Consider the following 22,756-nt stretch of genomic DNA (forward strand, 5'->3'; position numbering starts at 1 on the left):
AGTGAGTCGCTTGGGGGGGAGATATGTAGTGCTACGCAACTATGTATTATTGTTATTATTATTATTATTAATTATTTTCTCGGTTTCCTTTTTGTATGTATCGGGTTTTCTTGGTTTGTACCGTGTCGCGTGGAATTTTCTTATGATGTCACCTTAGGATACGTGAGAAGCTTTCTGATTGGTCCAGAGTGGGACAATAAGTGAAGCGGACTTCCGGAGAGCGGGAAATATAAATTGAGGGACTCTCACGATTGAGGACACTTTTTGGCTGCTTTTGGATTCGTCGAGGAAGGTTGCCGAGGAAGGGTCAGCAAGGACGTCGGAGTTAGACCGGGAGAACAGGAGTCTAGAAAGGGCGACCACTTTCAGTCGGGAAGCACAATCCGTTTCCATCGTAGTGTAATTGAGAAGTATCAACGAGGGACGTACTTCTGGTGACGTAAATTACGTTCAGGTATCGGAAAGAACTATTAGTTTTGTGAATTAACGTAAAGAAAAGGAACGCTTGGAACTCGAGATCGTGTTGCATTTACTTAACATAATACCGTGATTCGTCGAAGGCTAATATATGCAATTATTGTATAGAAGGAAAATGTGTATGTATATATGTATATAGAGTATTGTAAATTTCGTTAGTTTTAAGTCGTGTATCGTGTAAACTTGAGGGTTAGGAAGCATCTCGCGGTTATTGTACTGTTAGAATAAATTACTGTTGTTTCGCCAAATTCGTGCACGTGTAATTGGTCATTACTTGAGTCCTTACACATAATCTTTAATAAAATGCTCGCAACTTACAGATAATGAAAAGTAAGTATTTTGTAACACCGTCCTTGACAGAAGCAAATCAGGCGAGATTATAAACATCCGAATATTGAAAGATAAATGGACTTTAACATTCGATAAATTATACTGTTTATTGGAATCGAACAAAGGGAAGTTGTTAGAGGATGAGTACACTTATTGAAATATGTTCTGGTTTGCCTGTTAAATCTCTACCACCACCTGTTAGACATAGGGATAATAATGTACCTCATGCACCTATCAGGAACATTAATCTTAACAGAGAAGAAAAACAGGTTAGTTAAATTTTAACTTTTATCCATATTACACAGTTATAATTATTAATTATTTTTAAAATTTGAATAAAAAGTTAGCTTTGAAAAATGCATTACGATATTTTCCGGCCAATCTTCATAACATACTCGCACCAGAATTTCTTGAAGAATTGGAAAATTATGGGCATATTTATATGTATAGATTTCGTCCTTCTATAGAGATGAGGTAAGTTTCCTTATTTTAAAATATTACTTAAAATATCAATAGAAAATTAATAATTTTGTAGAGCCTATCCAATCGATCAATATCCTGCTACATGTCAAAAAGCAGCAGCCATTATGTTGATGATTATGAATAATTTGGATCCTAAAGTGGCACAGTTTCCTCACGAATTGGTCACTTATGGTGGTAACGGACAAGTATTTTCTAACTGGGCACAAGTAAGCCATTGTTAAGTTATTAAATCAATATTACGGATGAAATATTTCATAAAATACTTTTAGTTTTTGTTAGTTATGCATTATTTATCAACGATGACGGAAGAGCAAACTTTAGTGATGTATTCGGGACATCCTTTAGGATTATTTCCATCATTTGCATCATCTCCTAGGCTAGTTATTACCAATGGCATGATGATACCTAACTACTCATCTCCAGATAATTATGATCGAATGTTCGCGTTGGGTGTAACTATGTAAGTATAAAAGACTTCATTGGGCTTTTTTATTATTATTATTATTAAAGTAACATTTCTCTTTACCTCACTTCAACAAAATCATAAATGCACAGGTGTTGTAGTAAGTTTGTAACTTCAAATTAACAGCGCATATTCAATACTGGAGTCTTAGATCTACTTACGCAAACTATAACATTAACGTATTATTCCTAAAAATTATGTAAAATAAAACTAATATACCAACTTAAAATAACTATTAAAACAATAATATTTAACTTATAAAACAAGGATAATAAGAAACTAAAGATAAAAAATACTTATCATACTAAAATATATTGGCAGCCATTTTTGAATAATGTTTAACGGATTTGATAAATAATAAATGGATAACTAATTATACACATTTTTATTTAATTTTCATAATTATGAATTTGTCACAGATTAACAATGTGTGAAGATCGTAGTTCCAACAGAGTCCGAGTTCGAGTCCTTATCAGGAAAAATTCTGTCACACTTTCTTTAAATGATTCTTTTAATTATATTAATCCAGATATTTTTGTCTATTAAATTATTTAATTAATTTCATTTAAAGAGTAATAATAAAAGTCACTCAAGGGGAAACTAACGAGTAAGAATAATTCTGTTATAAAAATATACGTTCAAATATATAAATTTAAATTCAGGAAAAAAGAAATAAAGAATTCAAAACAATAAAATTTATAATCTGTTTTCCACAATTATTATTATTATTTAAAATAAATTTGTTTATGCTGAAAGCATCTTCTTTAATTATAATGCAATGAGTTCGACCAAGGTTACTTTAATTATTTATTAAATTAATTGATTTTTCACAGACACCATTGCGGATCAATTCCATCCGTAATGAGTGAAATTGTGACTGACCCTATAATGTTAATGTGCTGTTGTAGCATTAATAATCAAACAATCCAATAATCATTTTTCTACCGAAAGTCGAAATTGGAAACAAACATTTGACAGAATATTTCATATTCAATCTAATCTATCGATTATGTTGTTCTATAAAGCTAAAATATAAGTTGCAAATGCTTCTAAATATTTATGACTCTTTCCATAAGAGTAAAGATTTATTTTTAGCAATATTTCAATTAGAAATGTATTTTCTATTGAACGATATTAGATCATTTTTCATTTTTCTCTAGAATTCTGTCTTCAGATCTATTTGAAGTATACAATATCAGACTATCAGTATCATGATAAGAAATGATTACTCAAATATCTATCTTGGCAAATGTTCCAAGAGATAAGCTTTGACTTTTTACTATTGACTTATTACTATTGAGACGTGCGAAGCTTTAGAAATTTATTAAAATTAAATACTTCGATATAGCTCCAAAGAAATACTCGGAAACGAATCATTTCCATAAATACTAAATAGCTCTACATTAATTATAACTATTAAATTGAAAATCTCTAATTATAAATTGATTAGCGTAAATTAATTAATAACTCTTCTGTATCTGAAAATCACTAAATATATGGCTTTACGTGGCTTTCAGGTGAATTTCAAACTCCCAAACTTAAAAATTGTATGGACCTCATTATCATATAATTTTTATTTTTTAATTAATTCAATTTCGAGCCACAAACAAATGTCAGAAGCCAAGTTTGACTATAATATAACAGCTCAACAATTAATCACATTAGCATGTTTGCAATCAATGTTAATATGCAACTTTGGTATAATTTACGAAAAATAACAAAATACTGTAATTCCTCACTAATCTACATACACACATGCATATTCTCACGTTCTTAATCCAAAAAGGATGAGCAAAAGCAAAACATTTCTTATTTATTCCTTATGCATCTCAATTACGCTTCATTAGTTTCATAGTAGATCCACCATCATGTTCTTATGTGCTGTACCATAACAGAATATTTTTTAACTTATTAAACCTTAGCACATGTAGGACCGCCTTAAGCGGGCATGCAGGGTGTACACTGATGCACCGCTGTCAAGGAGCTCAAAAAGACATTCCTAATTAAGTGTCTGAATTGAATGTGAAATGATAAAAATGAAACAAAATATTATGTTGAAAAAGTAAAATTGAGAGTTTCAACGGTCCGAGTATTAACGCCGGCATTTTATCTTCAGTATATAACTATCGGCTTGTAACTACTACTCTGACAACGTTTCCTGACGTTCTTACCATTAGAACTCAATTCAAAGACCTTAGTGATAAAATGATAATCAAAAAATGACGATCAAAAAATAGAAGTTCATGGTATATTTTTGCTAATTTGTAAGGAGTGCAAAAATACGACATACACGTGGACGCGAGGAAGCCTCGTGCAGACTATAAAAAAGGAGGCTCATACTATAAAAAGGGGCTCATACTATAAAAAGGGGCTCAGACTATAAAAAAATGGGCCGCAGGCTAAAAAAAGACGTCATACAATTATGCAAAAAGCTTCAAACTATGATTCAACGTCCGATCAGTGCTGCCACAAAATGGCGCTGATTGCAATCGGGGCTAACTTGGCCTTAAAAACAAGGAATATTTCTTGTTTTCAAGGCCAAGCCCAAGTTTTTATCAGGCCAAGTTTTGGTCAACATGAGACAAAGTTGCATGGGACAATGAACAAATATCGTTCCTTAGTTTGCAGAATAGGCTAGAAGTCATGAATATTCTGTTGTTTGTTGATAATAGAATTTGGGGTCTCCTTTTATTGGGTTGTTGGGTTGATAATGGATTAGGAAAATGATTTTTTATCTGACAAAAAGAAGCCTCAAGTGGCCCAATGTACGGAAGCTGCTGGTTGAGCGTATCTATTCTTATTCACAAAAGTTTAATTTTAGAGCATTTTCACGAATGTTTGGTTCCATTTCATAAATCTAATAGTCAAGGTCAGGACCGGATTTACATAGGGACATTTGGGGCCGGTGCCCAGGGCCCCCACAAAATAGGGCCCCCCACAAAACTATGTTTAAACATTATTTTTTTTTTCCTATTACTGCGACAGCCTAGTGTGGCCTAATCACGAGGGCCACAGGCAAAGAAAACCAAACCCGGGAAAAAACCTATGAAACATCGGAAAATTTCGGGAAAAAATTTTACATAGATATTTTTCAATTAAATTAAAATAATTAGTTTTACACAGTAAAATATATGTATGTTTACAATAACCTTATTTTTAAATGAAATTTACAACTTTCTAGTTGAAATCTAGTTGAAAGTACAGTATTTTGTGTAAATTTTCTAAATCAAATTTGCCTACTCTTAAAGGGGGCCCCACCAAATTTGTGCCCAGGGCCTCTAAATTGGTAAATCCGGCCCTGGTCAAGGTTACATCTGATCCATATAAATAACATTTCGTAATAATCGATTTCTGTAAGATAAATAAATGTAAATATATATATATATATTTCGTTTTTCAGACAGTTCTGCACATTTTATAACTTTTTCTTTTCTTTCAATGCAAAAATAGAACAGTAATATTGTAACCAATTATTAAATGGATATCAAATTTCTTTAACAACATTTGATAGTATGTTCCAAGTCACTCATTATACCTGTAATCAATGCACCTTGCATTGCTTTCCATGAAATCTCCGTATTGTAATGTTTCCTAGAATAACAATACAGACGATTAACTGGATCTTGAATGTAAATCACTCCGCCGCAATAGCAACTAAATTGAATAAAATAGAACGAAAATTGAAACACAAGTCATATGATGTCGTGCGACATTTTTATAAACTCAAATTTCTTGCAAAAATGTCGGAAAAATGAATAGATTATAACAATTTAAACATATTTTATAATTTTCTAATATATGTCCTATATAATATATTACGTTTTACTATGTAATGAACAAGGAACTAGTTTCTTTAGTGTATGAAGACTAGTAAACACTGGCTCCATTTTTATTCTAACAAGTAAGAAAGATTATAGATGAACGGAAATGTTACTGAAAATCGCATCACGATGATGTTTTATGAAGGAAACATTTTATATTTCAGTAAATAATAACTTGCGAGTTCCATACTTAAACAAAATTATTAATATTAAACATTGATTAAAAGTTCTTCCAGTTTTTAAAAAGATTGCTTATTTTCTTTATCTTTTTGAAAGGATTTAAAACTCTTCTCTCCATTTCGTGACCATGAATTATATTAAAATTCCGTTAGAGCTCTGATGATCATTCTAATGGAGCTAATTCAATAATCTCCTCGAATTTAATTGTAGACCACAGAACAAATTTTCATTAATTAAATAACTAAACTGCTTAAAATATTTTCCAATTGCAGCGACAAATGAAGAACGTGCAAAATCGAGAATGATTATTCTCTTAAAATTATCTAATTCTAATAACATTCTTTAGAACTGCGAACTGCATTCTGAGATCCTCGGGAATCTTTAAAAACCCGAGGATTCGAGAATATATTTTTCAACATCAATAGAAAATTCTCCAAACATTACATAAAAATAAAATATATTATGCCTGTTCGTGTTAAATGTTAATACAAAGTAAATTAACATTTAACACGAACATGCATAATATATTTTACTTTTATGCAAGGAATCCACCAAAATCTATCTCATTGCTATGAAGTCAGTGAGTTTACGAATTAACTTACCCCATTGCAATGAAATTAATTTTGGGGCATAAAATTTAATAAACTCTGCTTTAGGACAAGTTTTTCGAAATTTTTGTTTTGGGATAAATTGAGATAATGTCAATTTTATGTAACTTAGAAAACAAAATAATAAAATACTGTTTATTGTCCGCAGTAAAATGAAAAATCATCACTCAATCTTGAGTAAAATTTGATAAACTGTATATACAAGTATAAGTATGTACAGTACATATACACGTAGGCCTATAACTTTAACTATGTTTGTCTATCGAAAATATCTTCTTGAGTGTAATCATGATTAAATGTAAATTTTTCTGTTACATTTATCTTCCAAAAGTAAAACATTAAAGATGTATGAGAAAGTATAGTATACGTGTTGCATAACAATCACAAACACATGACTGATTGTTCAAGTGACTCTTCAGTGATGAACTGGCCACCGGAAAATTCCCGATTTTCCGGTGGGTCGTTTGCTCGGTGGCTATTCTTTATTTTAATACACGTCAACACTTACGAAAAATAAATTAATAAACAAAATACAAGCGTCGTCTATTGTATTTAATTTAAAAACGTCTTATTCCAATTCGGATTCGCACGAACATACATCTGACTCAGAGCAAACGCAGTCTATTATTCGAAATTTTAAAATAATTGGCCCTAATTGGGACGTGGCCCCCGTGGAACGGCCTATACGAACTGACATTCGGCCCACAACGATGTACATTTTGTAACTTCTAATTTGAAAATAACTGATCACATTTTGAGCCGCAAGCAGCCATGATGGGGCCCATACTGGGGTAAAAATTCAAAATAGTAAATAGCACAAATTATGAGATCGACATGGACAAAATACATTTTTCACTAGTATTGTTATTAACTCACTGCCGTTTATTACTAATTTCCAATTTTCTAATTTAATTTCTTATAAGCATTCGTATATTTTTGAAAAAATATCCGTTCATATTAATTTCTACATCAATCAATTCAGTTATAATTACTTAAACTCGCTAAAATATTTGTTTTTGTCCAATTTTTATGATTTGGTTATGGCAATCTCAATAAAATATAAAATAGTAGATACAAAATAAATCCCGAAACAAATATTTTAGCGAGTTTAGGTAATTATAATTGAATTGATTGATGTAGAAATTAATCTACTGACAACTGCTATCAATTATTTTAATTTTTTAAAAATTAGATATAAGATATATGACTTGTCACTTGCAACTTTCACTTCTAAAGTTTCTATTACTTTATTAACTCGCTCTACCCTAACATTTTTGAAACTTTACATTCAAGAAATGTTCAAAGAATGTAAAAAAAAAAAAAAAAAAAATTACTTATACTTTAATTTACACGTTTGGACTTAATAATAATCTATCGTGCCATATTTTTTCTCCTTCATTAATTCTTCAGGTACGGACAGATGACTGCGGGTAGTTACTGTTACATTGGTCCTCAAGGCATCGTTCACGGCACAACGGTAAGAAATATATAATTTACGAATTAATAATCTATAATGTATAATTTTAATATAATAACAGTACTAAAAGATGATTTATGCATCAACAGTTGTATCTTTAAATGATACATTAGTTGCTACAAACGTTAATGTTACGTCCTCGTCATTAAAAAGTTCATACATTTTTAAAATTATTATTAAATATAAAAATAAATTTTCTGATATTAATTAGAAGTTTATTTAGTTTTCTCTTATTGTAAATTTTTAAATTTAAATCTTTTTTTTTTATGATTAAGTTAACACTAATCAATGCAGGAAGAAAGTATTTACAATTGGACGATTTAAAAGGAAAGGTAAGAGAAAAATTTAATTGTAAATAAATTAGTTTTGAATAATTTCTTGTAATTAATTAATATTTATTTTTGTTAATTATAAATAAAAATTACAATTGTGATTTGTGTTCTTTTTTTTTGTAAAATTTTACCAAAAATATCTTTGAATTAATAAACCAAAATTCAAATATTTACGAAATGAATAATTTGCATATTTTTGTTTGTATTTTAATAAATTAAAAAAATTGTATTATTAATAAATTATATTTTTTTAATTTATTAAAAAAGATATAATAATAATAATTTTACTTTAAAATTATAGAAAAATATCAATATAAAATATGCATGAATATGTTATAAAATATTCATTTTTATTATATATATATATACCTGATTTAATCAACGAAATTTTATTCGATATAATTTAATTTATTCTGTGAAAATTGAGAACATTTTAAATAATCGCCATTTTTATTTTAAAAAAAAAAAAAAAAAAAAATGCATTTCGATAAGTATGAAATACATTTGTAAATATAATAAAAGCTTCTTTGAAAGCTATTCAAAAGTTATATTACTGTATTATATAAAACTCGGAATAAAATTTTCATCAAATTTCTTGACGTTTACAATTCGGTGATGTTTGCCATGCAGATTTATTGTAATTTTATTAATTCACAGATGCTGTAGAGTTTCACATTTAATATTCAAGGGATTTTCCCTTAATTATTAAATATAAGTCGTTAAATCCGTTAAATATCCATTAAATGTTCGTTAAATATTACCCGTTCCCAAATAGCGCTATTTAGGAGAGAATTCTGATCTACGGAGATTCAATTTCATACAGTTGAACCTCGATAGGATAAAATTATTTTGTATTATTTTATTTAATATTATATATAAACGAAAAAATGAATTTCACAATAAATTAAAAATATTTTTAAAATGTTTTATATATCAGTATTAGAATTATACTGATATATAAATCAGAAGAATTATATATCATTAAAGTACTTTAAAATGTTTTAAAGTACTTTAATGATATATAATTCTCAGAAAGCATATTTTTTGAGAATGATGTATCATTAAAATAGTTAACTCATTAATTTAAGAGTTTCGTAGAAACTTTTTCTGTATTTTCTTTTTACAATTCATTAGAAAATAAATTTTGTAATTTTCCAAGTTTTTATTATTATGAAGTATATCCTGGAATTTATAAAATATACAGTATTTTGTCAACGCGTTATTTGAGTAAACAAAAGCTAGTTTTGTATAAAATTCAAAGAAACCAACTTAAAAATTCATCGCAAATTCGGCAATTATTTAAAGTAAATTTCAATATCTAAGCATTATAAAATGTCATGAGAATAGTTATATTTGTTTATTTTCAATATTTTCATTAATAATTGAAAATATACTTAAAAATATTTTGAACAAAGAATTTTTGAAAATTTATTAGAACTCTTGCTGCTCTTCTTGGTTCTCTCTTTATATAATTTATATTGGAATTATTAAACTTGTAGCCTACAGAAAATTTCAAGTTGTCATTTTTTTCTTAAATATTCAGCGAATACGGATAAACTGACAGAAGCCAATTTTACTCAATATGAATCATATGATTTTACTATCGATTAAATTAATAAATACATTTAACACATCTCAGAAAATATTGTCGAGAGAATAAATAAAATATATAGGATTAGAATCAGATATTTTCATTAGAAAATTTGTCATCATATAACTGCTTAAGTTATGAAATATAATGTTTAATTTATAATTATTTATTTATTTATTTCATGTGCAAAATATCCATTATATGAAAGGGAATTTTATTATAAAACCGTAATTGATTCTTAATAAATTTTTGTGATAACTAAACCAGTTATTTAACTTTTAGGACTTATTATATCAGTGAATATATCACCAAAAATTTTAGTTTACCAACTGAAGAGGAACTCTGAAAGAGTCCGCAATGAATTTTCTGTGTATTGTGTACGCTTTAGATTCGATCATTGTAAAATTTCTTTATTCTTTTGTTAACTTAGATATAAAATAAACTAAAGAAATTTTTTTTGTAATATCATATTCACTGGTGCGATAAGCCCTAAAATTTAAATAACTGGTTTGGTTATTACAAAAATTTAATGTGACTATGGGCAAAAAGCAATAAACAAAATAGCTTGATTCCTACATAGAATTGGCTGATTACTGCAAAATTCTTTACTCAGCTGCATCACAGATACGTAAATAGATTACAATTGTGAACCCGATTGAACGCCAAAATTCTTACCTCAGTAGTTTATAAAAAATCTCAATATCTCAATACGTAATCGGTTCAAACACCGTTATTTTCTAGGAATTATCACATCCACAGACCAAAAATGTCAATCAAACGGTGATTGAACCAATTATATATTAAGATTTAAAAAATAAATAAATAAACGGAAAGAAGCATAAGAGCTAAATCATTCTATAAAAAGGTTCACAGAGGCTCACTATGTTCAAAATTTTCGGTGTACCTTTGGTTTGGAGGTCTTGGAACTCAACACATTTCTATACGACGCATTCGGAGTTTGAGAAAGACCTTAGCATAGACCAAGGAACTGAACAAAGGTACGAAGCGATTCGTTCGTTGACGACGCAGCAGTAGGGGAAAGTAGGAGAAATGGGCCCACCTAAGATATTTTGTATATTATTAAGAAAACTTAACAATATTATGAGAAGTTATTTTAATGATGCAAACAGTGTACTCTAAGAAATAAAGTGCATGTATCAAAATTTGAGTATTTCTCTCCATATTGTCTTAATGATAAAAAAAAAAAACATTTCACTAAGCTCCAATACCCAGCCACGTGGGGTAATGGGAATTATCATATAAAAACATTGAAAAAAAATTGAAACGTTAGAAATGTTTGTTCAAAAACTAGAAAACTTAAGTTTTTGCGTATGAATTAATAATTTTTTATATATGTATTGTTTTCAAAATAATTTGTGTGTTTAATGATAAGTTCAAGCACTTTAAATTAAAAACTTTAATTACTCAATACAATAATCACAAATGTAATCACCTGGGGAATCAAACCCACTACATTCAGAATGCCCAAGCAGCACAGACAGTACATCTGTACCACAATTCTTTGTTTCTACCAAATTCTCCACAAATGATACAGGTATTATTGTCATTGCTTGCATCAACGTCAACGTCTTTATTATCATTTGATTCTGGTTGAGCCCTATTACCCCTTTATGCCATTTTATGTTTCTAACCTTGATTAGACACAAAGGGATAAAGTGAAATCTTTTCTTTATATGTATGTATTTTAATAGTTGAGGGAATAGTTAGCATTAATATATATTATTGAAACAATAAGTTATATACAAGGGTACCTACAGTCAAACAAATGATAGTGTTTCAATTAGAAGAAAGATGCACAAAACTGTTTTTTCCTCACACAATCAAGCATGTGTACAGAACAGCCACCATATTCAGAATTCGAAGTTTGCTCTGCAACTGCTAGTTGCAAGCATCTGTTGGGATTGAAAATTCTGAACCGTTTAGCCAAAAAATAGGTAGGCCCCGTTACCCGCTGGTCCCCATTCCTCTACGTTCGGGAAATCCTGGTAGGGCTGAAAACAGCCATTTTCCAGGAAGATAATCACGGCCGCACATAGCTAGGGTTTCCCAGGAACGTATCCGTCACGTTGCAACACTTTCTTGGTTTGTCTGGTCTCCAGATTTATTGCCCATTAAGCATTTGTGAAACCAGATAGGACGCTAACTTAGACCACAGCGAGCGTAAGGGATCTGGAGTGGCAGTTACATATATGAGCAAATCTGACTCATGATAGGGTATGGTTAGGGTTGACAACTCTCCCGGAAAAAGACCCTTAGTTTTTAAAATCTCCCGACTCCAGGAACGCTGTTAAAATCTTCCGGATTTTTTCGCGCCTCCCGCACTAAAAAAAATTCGGAGCTGCTACTACCCCTCAACCCTCAAAACATACAGAATGACATAGCAGCTAGAATTTGACGACTCTACGAGTATTTACAAAAAAATGAACATTTTGACAATGAACGAAGAAATTGACTGGAATGAATTAAAAGATCTGAGTTCTCTGAATGTGCGTATAAATGAGGATAAATTGTATGACGACTACTGTTTACTAAGAGAAATTCGTGAAGTTGTGGCAAGCAAAACAAAGAGAGTAGATTTGCGTTAGGTCAATATTTTTGAAAAATGTGTGGGTGAATCTGGCAAAGAAATCTTTATCGATTCCTACTGCAAACGCCGCTGATGAACGTGTTTTCAGCGTAGTAAACGAACTTTCGTCAAAAAGTCGTAATCGACTGAATGAAACACATGTAAAATCTGAAATACAAGTGTGCACAAATTTCAAATACACCTGTAAAGAATTTTATGATTTTATCGTGTCCAATCAAAAGGCATTACGTGATCTGCTTGCAATGTAAAAATATTAGATTTTCATTGCTTTTTTATTTTACCTCCCGGACAGTGCTCTCGAATGCAGCACCCTACCTGGCGAAAAATTCAAAAGTACGAAAACCATATATATTAAACCCAAGCTATTTAAACCCCATAATTCCATAACCTAAGTGTTTTAAACCCCATAACCCGGGGACAGTTAGTTTATTTATTGTTTATGTAAAAAATGTTTTTATGGATTCCGAAAAGATATTTTGCAATTTATTTTACATAAACAATAAATTAATTAATTACATTATTAACTGCCCCCGGGTTATGGGTTTAAAAGCTTAGATTATCAGTTATGTGGTTTAAATAGTTTGGGTTTGATATACATGGTTTTCGTACTTTTGAATTTCCCGCCAGGTAGGGTGCTGCATTCGAGAGTACTCCCGGATTTCTGACCCACTGAGTTGGCAACCCTAGGTATGGTGCCTATAAGACTGCATGTCAAATATATCGCTGCAGATATCCAGGCTAGAGATAGCCGGGATACCTGCGGCGATACATCATGCCTTACAAAGTACTAATGATTCCTTTAAATTCTACAGTTGTTCCTCAGAAAGTTGTCACTTTGCTATAATATTGTAATCAATTATTACCATCGTCTTGACGTTCGCACTAATAAAGTTTCATTCAATTCCAACAGTTCCTTCTTGATGCATAATGTTTTTGAAAATGAGTATGTAGAATTTAAAATTATGAAGGAATAAACTGGGAATAATTTAAATAAGCTAATTAACAAAATTTAATTAAAATTAAATGAATTTTTCTATAAGCGCAATGAATTATAGGTATATTTATCATCTGGATTGGGTGGAATGAGTGGAGCTCAAGCTAAAGCAGCTGTTATTAGTGGATGCATTGGAGTCATTGCAGAAGTAAGTTTATTCTGTTTTTTAAATAAAAGTGTTCTAATTTTATTCCATTATAAATTTATTTTTAACAACAGATCAATTACGATGTCATTAAAAAACGTTACGACCAAGGATGGGTACTGGAAATTATAAGCGATCTAGATAAATTAGTGGAAAGATTAAAGTAAGTTCATTCAAAAATTGAACATGTAACAAATTTTAAGAATCAGCGATCTAGATTTAAATAGTTTTATTTACATTTGTATTTAAAGAAACAATAAACAATTAAGATTTTCTGTTTTTCAACATGGATATAAATGTTTGATGTTTCCATATTCGTTTAATAGGAAGATTTATTATTCATATTATTATATACTCAGGAAAGGGTCTAGGAGCAAATCTTACAGGTTTCAGGTCACATGCCCAATGTGGTAAAAGCCTCACCTTATCACTCTGGAGAACAAGGTTTCGAATTCTAGTCAGAAACCTCAGAAATTTTTCATTATTGATCTGTCTCGGCTATGTTGGATCCGCCCTCCCCGCTTGGCCACTTCCTTTGACAGAGTCCACCAGTGGCAGAGTGGATAAAATCAATGAACACTAGTAGTTGGTCGAAAGCGGCACGTTGGTGAGGCGCAAAGCCTCACCAACGTGCCGGCTACCTGGAGTCTTCCGGGTTTTCTTCACATGGCCAACTTTTTCACTAGCCTCTGTTTAGGTTTCTAACACCTAGATAGGGGCCAGTTTCCCATAGAAAGTTCGCCGTGGATGCATCTCCTTTGGCAGATCACCCACGTGCTGCATTGTCACGTCCCATAAACAAAACCAAACTCTTTCATGGAGATGGGAAAAAAGGGCCCTCTTGGTGTCCACAGTGAAGAGAGTTTAAAACATTATTTTTAATTCATGTAATGAAATAAACAAATATAAGCTTATTGCTCTAATAATTACTATACTTAAGCAATTTTAAAAATTTAGTAAAATAGAAAAGAAATGATTAAAATATTAACATTATTTTAAATAAACAATAAAGTTCTTGCTAGGAATAAAACTCTTCAGAGGAAAATTTTCCATCGTCCCCAATGGAATTAACAATGTTCCGCTACATTACAGTGAATTACGTTTATACAGTATCTATTTATTCAGGTATTTGTCTAATTCAGCCTGCTTCATCAGTTTTGTTACACGAGAAAAAAACTACGTTTTATGATTCTTACAAATAAAACTACAGATCTACAAATATCATATTAAAACTCTGAAAACATCTTCTATTTATTGATATGGTTTATAAGAACTTGCTGTTTTCTGCCAGCATGGTTGTCAGATAATCGTGTAGAAAAATCATAAAATCCATGTTCAAAGTAATCCAAAGTCGCGCGCTTAATGACAAAATTTTGCATATTCTTTTCTAAATGCAATTAAATGCATAAAACTTTCGATAGGACGAACTCAAAAACTCCTTAAGTGAATCCATTTTCCGGTCAACGACAAAGATTTCACTTAGTCAAACTATCTTTCTCATATTTGCTTAATAAATATAATTTGTAGTAGTAACCAGATGGCAGAGGGAGTAAAAGTGACACCGAAACCTCTATTCTTGGTAAGAGATTGGGCTCAGGAAATTTTTATGGAGATGAACATATGTTGACCTGTTCCTCACCATCGGTTGCCATCACTGGTGAGCCTGACCGAGTCCATGATGAACGGGAATAGTAGTGTCTGTAGATAGGGTGATCAGACGTCCACGAATTCCGGGAACGGTCTGTCGCAGGTTTTGCGTGTTTTCAATAGATCGTAGAATCAGTCTTTGAATAGAGCAATTTTATTGACATGCCAATATAATATCACCACTTTTTAGATCAATAAATAAAATAAATTTTAAAAAATAACCAAAATTCAGTCTTATCAACCTCACTTTCACTGGTTCTGAAATGTATTTCCGGTTGGATTGTAAATGTTACGGGTCGGTCTACTGTAGAGCAAAGTTAAAAAGTGCATAGGCCAATTGCATTTTCTGTTCGAATTACAAATTAGTGTTTGAAATAGAGATGGGCGAATATCACTTTTCTTGAATTCAAATATTCCGAATACTTGAATATTGTATTTAGAGTTAACCTTATAGGCCTATAACTTATTTAGTTAATAATTTTATTTAATATATATTACTGTATTTAACTTCTTTTATTTGTTTCTATATATCAACAAATAAATAAAGTAAAACAAGAAATAATAAGAAAACAAACAATTTACTAAATTCTAAGAAATAAAGTTTCAAGCTTTTAATTTTGACTGTTTTAATGTAGCCTTTTTTTAGGTACTCTTATCTCAACTACAATAAATTAACGAATAAATGTTCTCATTCTCGCCTCTGCGGATTTTTATTTACAAAAGAAAGAAAGAAAGGAAAAAAAAAAGCATTCAAACACATTCAGGATCTAGTCTACTTTTTTTCTTGTGGCAAATTAAACCAGAGATACCGAAGATAAGGTTTCCAGATTGGAAATTTTTTCCCAATTCAGTTAACTGAAAAACAAGGGAAGAAGTATTAATAGGGAAATTTTAAACGTTTCTATTGCATTCCATGTATTAGTTTCTCTAAAAGGAAAAAATTCCAATTAATCTTATTAAAATATCTATAAGTTCTATCAGGATGTTGTTATAACTTATAATCATATAATAGCATCTTGATGGCACTATTCACTTAAAACAGTAAGAAATTGATAAATTTACTTTTCCTTTAATCTCATATTTTAAAATTTGTTCATCTTTACTTATAATAATAATAATAAAAAAAAGCAAACAATATAACAGAAAATTTTTTAACCAAAAGAGTATTATTAAAACATTCAAATATGATCAGTATTGATTATTAGAAATTTTTTAAATGAAAAACTAATTTGTAAGTAATAATTGTCAAAATAAATCAATCAGAATTATTCCATTGGTTATTTAACATGAATCTATAAGTTTTAAATACAATTTTTCAAGTTAAAGTTTAATATATTTGCATTAAGTAACATTTAACTTCAGTTTATAAAGTTTTATATTCTTCTCCATAATTAAATAAATATACACAATTATAAGCAATCAATTATCTAATTCTTAATATATTATTATTATCAAATAAAAATAATTGGAAGTGTTTGAGAATATAAAGATTTAATGAAGCGAATAAAATTTAAGAATTTTCTTATTTTTTCAGTATATTTAAAGTATGCGAACACATTTAGATACAGTATTTGGTCTATTATAACATGTACTGTTGTATTATGATTTTAAAATGAAATAGTATTTTTAGTTTATATTATGAATGTTTTTCCAACTAGTTTATACAATATTAACAAATGTTTCCAATTTTTATTGAAGATCTCTCAAAATACTAAAAGACAATAGCAAATCCAATCCAGAAATCTTTAGTTGAAAGTGCAAAAAGTTAACAGTGGGCTTTACAAAAATTTTTACTACCTGAGGTTGCTGGGAAAAAGCTCAGAAGAGGGGTGCAGCTGCATCCTGGGCACCCATCTAGACTTGTCCCTGCTAGATAATATTGCAAACAATAAAATACTCAGTCCATTGAGATAAAAGCAACAAGATAGTTAAATGAAATATAATATGCATAGAATGCATATGAAATTTTTAACACAGTATATATTTTAAGTGACAAAACAAAGTTATCATTTATTTAGCATAAACCAAATTTAAGCACTGAAAATAAATTTAGAAATAAAGAAAATAATGATTTTATTTTGTGCTGTTTTTTTTTTTATGGTAAGATTTCTAATTATGATCAACAAAAAATATAAAAATTAGCACTATTAAAAATTTATATATATAAATTACATAGAAAAGCTAAAAAGAATAAAGAAGTGACAAGTATTGGATTTCATGGAAATATTGTTGATGTATGGTAAGTTTTAAAATTATATTTCCCAAATAATTCATTATCTACATTATTGTATGATGTTATAACATTGAAATTAATTTATATTTCAGGGAACGAATGGTTCATGAATTAGATACAACTAACAACAGATTAATAGATATGGGCTCTGATCAAACATCATGCCATAATCCTTTCAATGGGGGATACTATCCAGTCCAAGTAAAATTTTAATACATTTTTACAAAATTTAAAGTATTTCTTCTTTAAAAATATTGAAATTCGTATTAAATTTTTCAGTTATCATTTGAAGAGGCTTTAAAATTAATTTCAGATGATCCATCAAAATTTAAAACTTTAGTTCAAGAAAGGTAACTTTGTAAAGTATCTTTATTATATTAAGTTAGAAATACAGTATAAGATGTAATTCTTTTTAACAGTTTAAGAAGGCAAATTTCTGCAATCAATAAGCTTGCTTCTGATGGAATGTTCTTCTGGGATTATGGTAATGCATTTCTGCTTGAAGCTCAAAGAGCTGGTGAGTTATAGCAGTTTAATATCAAAATTTACTAAAGTTCTTATGATATACTTATTCTAAACTATATTAATAGGTGCTGATGTTGGATATCAACAAATGGCAACATGTATTAAATTTAGATATCCATCTTATGTTCAAGATATGATGGGGTAAAAATCAAAAATAATTTAATAGAATTGTTTTATTGTAAAATTCAAACCTATTTTTTATTTGTGAAACTGTATTTTTTTATTATGAATAACATAGAAAGCAATTAAACAGTAAAAAGAGCAATTTTTCTACAGAAAAATTGCTTTAACTTTGAACACATTTTTGCTTGATCTTTTTCAACTTTCTTTACAAACATTTGCAAATTTTATGATTAAAGTTTTAATTCTAATTTACTCATGAATATTATAATCACTTTGGGATGCACCTAAACTGAAAACAATAATAATGTAAAAGACTACAATTAGAAGAAATTCTAAATTCATCAATATGGACATGTTAAAATAAAAAAGTTTTAACATGTAAAAAGTTGTAACAGTAAAAAGTTGAAGTTTTATTAATTAATATCTAATTCTGTGTATTGTTTGTCTGCTAGTCTTGAATAATGACCAGAGTATAATTATGGTAAAAAATAACAGCAATTTAAAACAGTAGAAGTATGTACATCCAGTACATGATAATCTAAAATGTTCAATAATCCAACATCCTCTGAAAAATAGCCAATAATTTATAAACAGTTTTCTCATACTCTGAGCATGTGAAGGTTTTGTGAATTGTATGTAATATATACAATTAAAAAAATACAATATAAGCACATAAATCAATGTGAATGCTAATTTTGTTTAATAATGTGTTCGTCAATATGTCTGCAGGTTTTTCAATCTGTTTTAACAGCATAGTCATGCACTTTAGAGCTTCAGACTGATTAAAATTGTGTATGTAAATAAATTGGAAGTATTTAGCAGTGCGTGCTGGGTACAAAATCTACAGCAATGTCCACAATGTAAGATCATATACTGTATGACTTACTGAATTTGCAAAAATACAAAAACATCCAGTAATCTGGCATTTTTCAATAATCCAACACCACTCCAGCCTTGTAGTTGCCAGATTAACAAACTTTTACTAATAATGAGCAAATAATGACTGAAATAATTAACATTTAAAACACTGGTTAAAACCAAATATTGATAACTAATAATTGTAAGCAATAATCACATTAGAGCTGACAACATAAAGTGTAAAAATGCTTATTAACCCAAACAAAATTATGATGATAACCATATTTTATCAATAATTAAAAGTGACGTTTTTATAATTTATTTTAATTTGGATCTGCTAATTTTGATAGAAATTACCGATTGAAAAATATTATCCATGGTTATAATACCTGTAAGTAAAGTCTACTGTATTGATACAAGTGATTTCTTTTTATAGATGAAATTTTTACAGTACAGTGTCTCTCTAATTCATTATTACAAGTTAAAATATTAATTATATACAATAAATTTCTACATTTTTACGTAAATGACATCATTACCATGTAAGTCAAAAGATCTTTTTAGAAAGAATTGTTTCAACATAAAAATTGATACAAAAAGAAGTAAAATCAAAATTTTTCAATTTACCATTAGAAAAATTGGTTCTAAATTTGTTATTTGAGATATGGTTTATATATACCAAGTTATATGTTTTAAATCTACATTAAAAATTAATTAAGATGTATCAAGAAAGAATTCAAAAGATAAATTTTGTATATTTTCTTTTTACTTTTATATTTTTTCGACAGATACATATTTTCATTAGGCTTTGGACCCTTCAGGTAAAAATTATGATTTTGACTTTTAATGTATAATTATACTTTCCATTAATTTTCTTAAACACATTTAGATGGGTTTGTACATCAAATGATCCAGAAGATCTGAAAGTTACAGATAATATTGCTTATAATGTTTTAGAAAAAATTGTTCAAAAAGAAAGTAAGTATCATGCAATAGCAATGATTGAAATTTGAAAATTATGCATTAAAAGTATGAATATTATAGAAAGCAATGCAATAAAAGAACAATTGAAAGACAATATGAAATGGATTGCAGCAGCTGGAAATCATAAATTGGTAAAACTAAATCTTTAAATATAATTTATGTTCAATGTTAATATTAATATTTTATATTAGGTAGTTGGATCACAAGCAAGAATATTATATTCTGATCAGAATGGAAGAATTGAAATTGCCTTGGCATTTAACAACGCTATAAAAAGTGGAAAAATAAAGGTTTAAGTATTCCTAATTTTTAAAGAATAGATATTAGAAAATACTTGTTAAGAAAAATTTGAGTTAGCACACACTAGGAAGATAGTTGAGATAGCCAGATACCATCTCTCACCACCGTCACTCCCATCTATTATGGACCTGGCCAAATCCAAATGGGCACGATTTAAAGCCCTCTCAGTGCCCACAGAGTAGAGTAATATATGGAAAAAATTAAATGATACTTTGATGTCATTCATTATATATGGTATATGTTTGAACAGTTAAATGTCAATAGTTTTCATTTAAGAAATCACATATATACACACACACCCACACACCATATTTCCTCAATTAAACCAAGGTTTAATGAGGTTATTTATAAAACATATGTATCCTCCAACAGTTTCTTATACCTTGCCACAGGAAATGAGAGAGTAAAAACTGAAAGAAATACCTTAATTACTTATATTTTCCAAACTATCAAAATAATTTCACACCTTCCTTATGTCTTTGCCTTTGAACTACACATTGCTCAAACTCTCAAAACTATTTATTTGATGTATTTATGGGTTACAGCTATATTTGAAATAATAATTTTTTTTTTCATGGTTAACCAAATTCAGCATCTTCCAGTTTGGGTATTATGTCATCATTCATGTCGGCTTTGGTATTGTTATAAAAATCTTTATTTCTACAACATCAAAGCAGACACAAATCTTGACTACCACTTTCTGGTTCAAATTCACCATCTCTTTCTAAAAGAGATAGTGAATTTGAACCAAAGTTTTCCTAATAACTGTTTGAATGATAAGCTCTTTGACTTAGAAGTAGAATCTAAAAAAAGATCTAAAAATCTAAAGAAAGAATGAAGTAGCACACTTCATTCTTTCTTTAGATTTTTTAAAAATGTAATATATTTCACCTATAAATACTGAAAGTTTAATCTGAAATTTAATAACATGTTTAATCTTATTAATCTCATTCATAAGCTCATGATTAGTCTGAATATTTTTTGAACAGCTTATTTATACTTGCAGATTTTATATACAGTAAAACCTGTGTAAACTAGAATTGCACATTTTTTTCCCAGTTAAACAGTTTCTGTTTAACAAGTTTTTTTTAAATAGAAAATTGCTCCATTCTGAAGAATCTTTCCAGAATGAAGAAATTTTTGTCAGGTTTGAATCAGGTTTTACTGTATATAATTGTATATACTGCATTTTTTAATAATAAATTGTAGTAATACAATAATAGTTTTCAATGTTGCAGGCACCTATTGTGATAAGTAGAGATCACCATGATGTGAGTGGAACAGATAGTCCATTTCGTGAAACTTCTAACATATATGATGGTTCTTCTTTCACTGCAGGTAAATAGATAAAATATTTTATTTAAAAAATACTGTAATTTAATTTATTTAGTCTTTACATAAAATTAATGTTGCAAAGATATGGCTGTACAAAATTGCATTGGAGACTCATTTAGAGGCGCAACTTGGGTTGCTTTACACAATGGAGGGGGCGTTGGATGGTAAGTTATATGAATTTACTATTTTTAAAGTATTTAGAATAAAATTTATATCTACAATATATTCTAGAAACATTCCAATGAAGTTTTCCTACACATCTTCACATCCTCTGTTACTAATTGGCCAAATTTGTTTGATTCTGTTTTTTGTTCTTGTTTTGAGTTCAAATTTTACTTTTGTCATGGTCATTTGTTATTTTATTTGCATCTTTAATGGAAATATGTTGTTGGATGGAATTAGTCACCGTCAAGTTTTTGCATTATCCAATGAATTATTATCCAAGATTATAATACCTAAACTTTTTATTTTTATAAATTAAAAAGTAAAAGAAATACTTTTATTCTTGCAAATTTTGTTTCACATATTTAAAGCATAATAGTCATTAAGTTCAATGATTAATATTAATTATTGCAAAATAGGTTTTAGTAATTAGTTAACAATTAGAAAAATGTACCAAAATGTGTTAAACAAATTTTACTATTAATATACAACATATAATGTAAATCAATAGCAACATTTTTTCCATGTTACTATTGGCTGAAGTGAGAAGTTTAAATGTTCTTGATTTTTTTTTTATCAGGGGAGAAGTGATTAATGGAGGTTTTGGATTGGTCCTTGATGGAACTGATGTAAGCAAGCTAAGATGATAGTGCATTTTTAATTCTAAAAAATACAATAAAAAGTTTTGAACTTTAAATTTTATTTTTATATTGATTAGGATGCAGCAACAAAAGCATATATGATGCTTTCTTGGGATGTTAGTAATGGGGTAAGTAAATTCAAATTATATTCTCTACACAAAAACAAGATATTTCAATATCCAGTTTCAGCTTGCAAGAAGAAGTTGGTCAGGAAATACTGATGCAAAAAATATTATACTCACTACTATGTCTGAAAACTCAAATCTACGAGTGACTTTGCCGGATGCAGTAGACCAATCAGTATTAGATATTGTTTAAATATATGCAAAATAATAAATTTATTACATTTGAAAGAAAAATGCTAAATTATATATTTTTGTTCTCATAAAATAAATTAAAATTTTTAAGTTTCAAATGATTTTTAGAATGATATATAATG

The 22,756-nt window shown here is 29.0% G+C and overlaps 1 protein-coding gene across 1 annotated transcript; it reads left to right on the top strand.

The window, feature by feature from the left end:
• The first annotated feature begins 845 nt into the window (after positions 1–845).
• On the top strand, positions 846–22,733 carry LOC136977431 (urocanate hydratase-like). The gene is made up of 22 exons (XM_067272918.1): positions 846–1,076; positions 1,151–1,281; positions 1,343–1,496; positions 1,560–1,750; positions 7,773–7,839; positions 8,115–8,171; positions 13,426–13,512; positions 13,584–13,672; positions 17,333–17,395; positions 17,482–17,590; positions 17,669–17,739; positions 17,809–17,906; positions 17,980–18,055; positions 19,684–19,716; positions 19,785–19,873; positions 19,940–20,010; positions 20,071–20,169; positions 21,418–21,517; positions 21,597–21,678; positions 22,257–22,305; positions 22,395–22,445; positions 22,507–22,733. The coding sequence occupies exons 1-22, from the start codon at positions 948–950 to the stop codon at positions 22,633–22,635; spliced, it is 2,025 nt and encodes a 674-aa protein (XP_067129019.1). The 5' UTR covers positions 846–947; the 3' UTR covers positions 22,636–22,733.
• The last annotated feature ends 23 nt before the right edge of the window (positions 22,734–22,756 follow it).

Source organism: Centruroides vittatus, unplaced genomic scaffold (genome assembly GCF_030686945.1).
Source record: "Centruroides vittatus isolate TY-2023 unplaced genomic scaffold, ASM3068694v2 contig_459, whole genome shotgun sequence".
Taxonomy (NCBI): Eukaryota; Metazoa; Arthropoda; class Arachnida; order Scorpiones; family Buthidae; genus Centruroides; species Centruroides vittatus.

Coding starts and splice junctions, on each gene's coding strand:
- LOC136977431 (XM_067272918.1), top strand. CDS start 948: ATGAGTACACTTATTGAAATATGTTCTGGTTTGCCTGTTAAATCTCTA. Junction 7,840..8,114: donor GCATCGTTCACGGCACAACG/GTAAGAAATATA, acceptor TTTATGATTAAG/TTAACACTAATCAATGCAGG. Junction 19,874..19,939: donor AAAAATTGTTCAAAAAGAAA/GTAAGTATCATG, acceptor TGAATATTATAG/AAAGCAATGCAATAAAAGAA.